The sequence below is a fragment of the Salvia splendens genome, chromosome 3 (assembly GCF_004379255.2).
Source record: "Salvia splendens isolate huo1 chromosome 3, SspV2, whole genome shotgun sequence".
Taxonomy (NCBI): Eukaryota; Viridiplantae; Streptophyta; class Magnoliopsida; order Lamiales; family Lamiaceae; genus Salvia; species Salvia splendens.
In genome coordinates this window covers 1,640,371-1,648,232 of record NC_056034.1, presented here as the reverse complement: position 1 = coordinate 1,648,232, position 7,862 = coordinate 1,640,371, and the positions used below count along the sequence as shown (strand labels likewise).

Here is a 7,862-nt window from a genome sequence, read left to right as displayed (position 1 = left end):
TTCGCCTTGAATAAAAATTCAACACATTTTTTATCACTTACTTTTCTCTCTCTCTTACTTTATTCTCTCTACTTTTTCTTCTCTTACTTTATTATCTTTTTATATAATGCACTACTTAAAATTTTTTTAATCTCTATGCTAAAAAGAAATGCCTCCACTATTAGAGAACAAATGGAATATAATACATTTTCAGGTTTAAATATTATTTTTTAAATTTCATGCTAAAAGTAACTTTACTTGGGATTGAAGGAGTAGGAATTAATCTTATAAATAGTTGCATGCAATTGAAGTAAATATTCTAATAATACAATAGTACTACTTTTTTGTCGTGGTATCAAAATCAAAATCAATCATAACTATAGAAAAAGAATACAGAAACAACTAAAAAAACACAACCATCCCAATCATTGAACTTTTGGGATTAATCCCAAAATGGGAAATTGTTTTATATCCGAAAAAAGAAAAGAAAAAACAACGCATAGTCATGCATGTGAAGAGAGACTTCTCTTATATTGAAACATCCATTTTTATTTCATATTTCAAATCAACCAGAACGATACATACATAGAGTACACATAAAACTTGGGGATCATCAGATACATATATCTGGAAATTATTAGCACAACAACAACAACAACGGGAAACCAAAGCTGAAAGAAGCTTACCAAAAAACACACACAATAATTAATAAAAAAAACAGAAAATAGGCAAAGGTAATGGATGTTTTGAGGAGAGCAGATCAGATCGGCTGAGTAGCTCTGACTTGAAAGTACTGTACATATTTGTAGTGAAGTTATGAAGTTGATGATGATTGGGAGAAAACGGCATGGGATGTTCAGACAAGGGCATTAAGGGATTTGGTAACAAAGTCGAAGTTGTAACAACTGACGCCTTTGTAAATACCATCATCCTGCTCAGTGTAAGAAATGGTGCCATCGGCGGAGCTCCTGTCTTGCTGCGTGTAAGAATAAGGAATATCGCAGGTTCCCATTGTCCCGACATAGTCAATTACCGCACTACTCCTCGCAGGCACAGGAACCGAACCCGAAGCCATAACTGATGTGGTAGTAGTTGTGGTGGTGTCCCACTGGAGAGTGGTGTTTATCTCAAAAGAGATTTTGATCCCTCCTTCCGCAATGAAGGGAACGCCAGTGCTAAAGCTGGTTTCCACCCCTGCAGTTAAAGAGAAGCTGCGGCTAAAAGTATAAGATTTCTCGTCTTGATAAGTAATCTGAACAGCCATAGCAGCCTCCTGGTCGCTTGAGTTAGTAAGCACGGATGAGCCAGCAACGTAAGGCACCTCGTCGTATATCCTGGCGTCCTGCATCCGATATACGACGTTGTAGATGTTTCTCTGGGACACGAGCTCTTGCACCACCAGTCTTGCTTCCTTGGTGATGTTTTGGACGTCCGCATTTAACATGTCGGTCTTCCCTTCGGTGGAGAGACGTCCGCAGTAATTGTTGTTGCCAGCGTTGCGGAGTGCAATGGTGTTGTTGTCGTCCACTATGACGGGCCAGAAGTGAGTGTCCTTGTCATCGACGGAAGACTGATCGGAATCCGCCCATATCCAGTTTGGACTGCGCCTCCAGAACTTGCTGTCCCAGTAATCTGACGTTATCCGGACATGTCCGTCGGGCATCAACGACACGCGGTGGCCGGACGCCTCCTCATTAGGATCATCGGATGAGAACTGCAGGTAGTTGTAACCATCCCAGGGCATTCCTTTAAGGAACCTGAACATATATGGTCTAAATTAGGATATTGAACCTTAATTTATTAAAGAGTAAAGATCAATTTTGGTTCTAAACATTCATTTTTTTCATAAGGATTTCATTTGTTTAGACCTGTTTTTCAAAAAGTGAATGTTTTAGACAAAATTAGTATTTAGTTATATGTTTAAGATCAAAATTGACCTTTACACTTTATTAAAATATGTGATGCAAAAAGACATATAATAATGACTGAACTACAAGGTTATCAAAGACACTCTAATTCCTTGAAACGAAATTAATATTATAAAATTAAAAACTGCATTTTATATTGGTCTTTTAATAAAATGTGAGTGGAGTGCGTTAGTGGAATGTGGGTCCTACTTATCATTTATGGTAAAAGTGAAATATGACACTTATTGTGGAATTGACCGAAATGACAAAATGTGACTTATTGTGGGACGAAGGTAGTAATACATACCCATTGACCCACTTCTGTAGAGATTTCTTACCAATTTTCACGGTGTATCATTAGATGATGACAAGAATATATATCAGTACCTGCCGTTATCCCCTTTGAAAGCCACGTGGGCAGGCAGTTTGACCAATGTACTCCAATCCACGTAATTTAGATGACCGTACGTATTTGGGGGGTTTACCTCCGTGAAAAGGCCCCAAGTTTCAATGTTATCTACCAACAGACGCCCACCGGTCGGAACGTAATTCAAGTAAAACACACCAGCCGGCTCATCATCTGCCTGTACTGCCTGAAACAGCGTGCATGAAGGATCCTTTGTGTCTTCCACGGGTTGCTTCGATTCAGCAATGATGACGTTTCTGGTTGCACTCTTCGACCAATACCTGTTGGAATGACAAAATCGAAGGTGAACGTAGTTTGGGTTTCCCGTTGCTCTTTCGACTTCAATCTTCACGAGTGTGCTGAACACACTCTGCTCCCCAAGAGTTACTGTACTTCCTCCTTCGTTGTAGTAAAAATGCCCTTTATCAGGATAACTAGTTGTTGTAATGGCGATGAACCTTGGAAGATTGAAGGCCATGATCACCTGCTTCTAAAAATATATGCATAGGGGAACATTATGGTGCATCCTTAATTAGAGTCACAACCTACATCCAATCTCGTGCTGGCACATGGCACTAAACATGCAATATTGTAAGCACAAAAATGGAATATACATATGTGAAGCTGTAGATGTATTTCTGCAAATTGCATTTTAGTTATAGACAAATTGCATTTTATATTGTTAAATTTTGCATTTTAACATAAATTGTCTGCCATGCAAAATAAACTATATATAAATGCAATCCGTCTATATATAAATGCAATCCGTCTATATATAAATGCAAATTAAACAGTCTATATCTAAAATGCAAAACTCAACAATAACAAATGCAATATGTCTATAACTAAAATGCAATCTGCCGAAACCTATTTATAACTTCTACAAATGTATATTGCATTTTAGTGTTTACAATATTGTATATACCGTGCCACATGGCTGCACGAGATTGGATGTATGTGGTAACTTTAAATTAGTTAGCATATTGGTATATCCCTATATACATATAATCAAAATAGCTACTACTTCCTTCGTCTACCAATAATCGTCTCAATTTCCATTTTCGTTCATCCACCAATAAATGTCTTATTTACTTTTTTACTACTTTTAATAATGGACTCTACATCCACCAACTTTATCTCATTCACTTTTTTATTATAAAATTAATACTCTTTAAAAGATAAATTTAGGTAGATAACTTTTGGGAAATGAACAACAAACATGTTTAATAAACAACAATAAATCTAAGCTGAAATAAAAGGATAATTGACCTAGGAGTATATATATTTGGACCTAAACCAAAATAAAAAAAACATGGCCCAATAATATATTTGGGCTTAGAAAGTCAACCCTTAAAGAGTTTGAGGGAGGGTGGTGACAAATTAAAAACGCAATAGTATCCAACGAAAAAAAAGAAAAAAAATACCCAACAAAAACTTTGATGAAATAAGAAAAAAGACTACGTATCCAATGATAAAAAGTAGGAAAAGGAGAGAAGATTACCGAAATTGGAAAGTGGAAATGCTAAGGCTTTAAGTTTTGTTTGTGTGATTCTTTGTGGAAATGCATCCACTCTATTTATAGATGAAGTAATTAGTATACTTATAGTAATATCAGCTTGTATAAATTTGATTGGTGGAATGCCGTATCCAAAGATTAATGCACACTTGTTTACTAATCATGCGCACTTATTCACTAATCATTGCGTAAGTGATGACGTGTGAATGCTGTTCGGCGTGTATGGGCATGTCGGATCCCTGTTTCGGCACCTCTTCAATTATTGACCCATGTCGGTTATCCTGTGCTGACTTGGAAATGGGTGTAGGTCTGACTTTGCCCGGGCTATATGGGTTATAAAAAGATTCATGGACACTTATATCTATATATAATTAATTTTGTAATAACTGATTTTATTGCTAAATCATACTACTCCATATTGCTAAATTTCGAAACAAAGTTCAGGAGGGAAAATATTTATAAATTCAATTACTAGTAAATATCAAGATGATAAAAACTTGTTCTATATAATATAGGAGGTATCCAAGCCCCTTGGCCTAGCGGTAAAGGGTGCTGGATACCGCGTCTATCCTGGAGGTCTCTAAAAAATAATATAGGAGGTAACCCAATAAAAAAAAATAATATAGGAGGTAACCCAATTAAAAAGCTTCTTCTATTTTCGTTTGTCGGCAAGATTGTGAGGATGGGTTAGTTTCCTCCTTCATATATATGATATAAATATATGAAGTTAATTTTAAAAAATAAAAAAAAAATAATATAGGAGGTAACCCAATTAAAAAGCTTCTTCTATTTTCGTTTGTCGGCAAGATTGTGAGGATGGGTACTACTAGAAAATTTCGACACGTATAAATGCAACTAGAAAACTATTATCTTGACACTTTAGTTGTAATGGCACTTATTGCACATGTGAGGAAAAAAAGTGTGATAACAAGCAAAGTGTGAAGATAAATGCTTCTTTATTACACTCCAAAGGTGCCATGAAACATAATATGTAATGTCACTTGAAAATGCCACAATATAATTTCTTAACTACACTAACTTTTGGACGAAAATTTATAAAATACCCCCCATAAATTTTATTATTACAATTTACCCTACATTTTATTTTATTTATTTTTTTCACCTACATTTTTGTAGAATTTATATTATTGTAATAGTCGAGACTTAGATTCTCGAGAATCATGAAATAAAATACTAGAATTTTATTAAAGAATGAATGAGTATTTTTATTTCTTGAAAAAGAGTACAAATACAATTTCCAGAATTTCAAACTAATAAATTACAATCTTCGACGATGATAAAACATGAAACGAGATCCAACAACTAGTTAATAATACATGTGTTGAAACAAAGAAAAGAGAAAAGAACAAAGGAGAGTTCAAAGTGAACTACTACAACCGAGAGTTCCTAGAGAACTTCCTCGGCCCTCAGCGCGAGCCGTCTCGGCCCAGATCAGGAGGGGTCCGACGGGCTGGGAGATTAGGGAATGAACCACGTGGAGCCAGCCTCTTGGTCCTACTCAGGATGTAGACCAATTAGATGAAAATATGCATAAGAGGAAGGGAGTTGGCAGCTCTGACCAAAGGGGGAAAGGGTAGACAATACCTTTTGAAAAATGGAGAAATTGCTTGAGCTAAAGAAGCAAATTCCAGCCAGCCTTTCACTCCATCAATGAGCAGCCCGTACCACCTCCATTCAGACCTGCTATGGTCCAGAAATCAGCCACCCAATACCTGCTCCTGAGCGCACCTGCAACAAGGGACGAAAATTCATAAATGAGATCGGTACTAGATCCCACAATAAGCCAAAAACAGTTAAAGGGTGTAGGACATAGCAAGGACTCAGCAACTCTAGTAAAACCACGAGTACACCACCATAAGCCCCAAAATCAGTTGGGAAAGAAGCCAAAGAAACTCAGAGTACATGCTCTGCAGAGTTGCAGAGTAACGCAGCCAGCTGCACAGCCTGTGGAGTCTTTTTTCCAGCCAACACTCAGCTTTTGCAGCTTTCAGTTACAAGAAATGTGTATATATACACATGCTGAACCTCTCGGTTCCACCCCCACACACCACACAAATACTTTCAGCAAGACAAAGGTTGGGGAGTGCGAAGGATCGAGCAGGAGTAAGGAGCAGCCTCACTCATCAGTCACAAGAGGTAAATCCTCAAAATCACACTAGCATCATATAGCATAAGGCACTAGATAGCTAAGAGCCGAGGCTAACAGTAGAACATCACAGATAGCAACATCACCAAGCATGCTGCCTCTAATTTCAAATGGAACATTAGGCAAATTCAGACCTTTCCCCAAGACAATGTAGCTAATCTGCCTTAAACCCAAATGCGTGAATGAACGAAACTTAAGCTTCAAGTCACATATACAATCAGAGCATAACATCACAACATCACCAAATTTAACTACTCAGCAAAACAATCGAGCAAGACTCACTTAAATCCTCCAAAAATTTACCTCCCTGTGCTTGAATAAATAAGACGAGAGGGAAAGGATAGAGACTTAGCTTCTGCCGGACGAAGGCGACGGCGAGCCAGGACGATGGCGGGCTGGGGCAGTACCGAGTCTAGCCGAAGGGGAATGACACCGGTCGACTTCGACCAGGCGCCGTAAGCTATCCCTGAGGCGGCTGATACACCGGCAGTAGAGGAAGAGGCGGCGAGGTCGCGACCTCCGAAGTGACGCCTCAGCCCCATCCGTGACTCCGCCACGAAAGGAAGAGGAGCGCCGCTGCCTCTGCAAGTTTTGGCCCCTTCCTTCCTGTGTTGAAGCGGAGAGGGCAAGAGATCGATGGGCGGTTGGCGTTGATTCGCCAGAGACGACGGCTCGGAATTGGAGAAGCCTCCAATCTAGGGTTTGTGGTGAATTGTGGAAGTAAGGGGTGATTTGGGGGAGGGGCCGAAACTGATGGAAGGGAGGAGTTCCATGTTATTTTTTTAATTTGGGCCCATTCTTTCAATTGGGAGAGAAGGACTAAAGTGCAAATTGAGAATCATACAAAGAATGGATACGGGATATTATTAGTCAATATATCAATTTTCATATTCTATTTAAATTTATATCTTAATTTAGGCTTAATATTTAGCATTATAATCATAAGACAATTAAAGGAAATGTCATTAAGTAAATCCTCTTTTGACATTTATTTAAAATGCAGCAATAATAGATATTATAAATGTCATAAAATGTTGGTGTGATGATTGGATATGTCATAATGATAGTTCCATTATTTAATTCAGCTCAAAACAAAAACTATGCATTATTATCCATTGTTATAGACTTGTAGGCAGCCCCACCATGCAAGTAATTTTTATGATATCGTACAATAGAGGGGACAAATTGATGGTCATTTGAAAATTATTTTAGATGATTTTATAAAAAAAAATAGTACTCCCTCCGTCCCAAGGTAGATGACACATTCCTTGGGCGGCACGAGAATTTATATAACTTTATTTTGAGTGTAAAGTGGAGAGAGAGAATAAAATAGAGATAAAGATATTTTCATTTTTAGTAATGAATAATCTTAGTTGTGACAAATCAAAAAAGAACCCGATATCTTCAATGAGACGGAGGGAGTAGTATGAATTTTCAGCTATTTTTATGAAAGTTATATGTTGTGATTTTTCTATAATGGGAGGGTTCTATTTATAGATTTAGTTTTAAGGGTGTTGTTATATATTTGGGGTATTCTGTATTTATTTATTTTTCTACTAACTTACTATGGCCAGGAAAAAACTAAAGGATGTTGTCTTTCTCTAGTGTTGATACTATCCCTCTATGAAAACTACGGAGTATTTTTTTTCATTTTAGTTCAGCCACAAAAATATTTTAATTTCTATGTATAGAAACCTCTTCACTATTTTAATTTCTATGTATAGAAACCTCTTCACTATTTTTTTTATCATTCTCTCTCCTATTTGATTGCGAATCAAAATTAATGTCATCCATAAACAAAATCACTCTTAACTTTTGTGGAGTGAGAGCATCCGCAGCGGTGGCGAAAGACGCCACCGCCGTCCGCGCCGTTGGACCGCCGCCGCT

General features: G+C 37.5%; 1 protein-coding gene and 1 long non-coding RNA gene across 4 annotated transcripts; both read right to left on the bottom strand.

Annotated features, from left to right (window-relative positions):
- Positions 1 to 507: 507 nt before the first annotated feature.
- LOC121794237 lies at positions 508 to 3,946 on the bottom strand. 3 transcript variants are annotated; one of them, XM_042192316.1, is made up of 3 exons: positions 3,794 to 3,946; positions 2,274 to 2,782; positions 508 to 1,736 (listed from the first exon to the last, which is right to left on the bottom strand). In XM_042192316.1, the coding sequence occupies exons 2-3, from the start codon at positions 2,768 to 2,770 to the stop codon at positions 836 to 838; spliced, it is 1,398 nt and encodes a 465-aa protein (XP_042048250.1). In that variant the 5' UTR covers positions 2,771 to 2,782; positions 3,794 to 3,946; the 3' UTR covers positions 508 to 835. The 3 variants fall into 3 exon arrangements, with proteins under 3 accessions (XP_042048250.1, XP_042048251.1, XP_042048253.1); XM_042192317.1 differs by having other exon boundaries at positions 2,274 to 2,776; positions 3,794 to 3,937; XM_042192319.1 differs by having other exon boundaries at positions 2,274 to 2,867; positions 3,794 to 3,855.
- Positions 3,947 to 5,008: 1,062 nt separating this feature from the next.
- On the bottom strand, positions 5,009 to 6,973 carry LOC121793473. Its single transcript, XR_006049116.1, has 2 exons — positions 5,414 to 6,973; positions 5,009 to 5,323 (listed from the first exon to the last, which is right to left on the bottom strand). It is a non-coding gene; the product is annotated as an uncharacterized LOC121793473 (long non-coding RNA).
- Between the last annotated feature and the right edge of the window lie 889 nt (positions 6,974 to 7,862).

Bases quoted from the DNA above. Each gene is read 5' to 3' on its own strand.
- LOC121794237 (XM_042192316.1), bottom strand. From the start codon at position 2,770: ATGGCCTTCAATCTTCCAAGGTTCATCGCCATTACAACAACTAGTTAT. The intron at 1,737-2,273 runs GTACTGATATAT...ATATATGTTCAG, and splicing joins TTCAAAGGGGATAACGGCAG to GTTCCTTAAAGGAATGCCCT.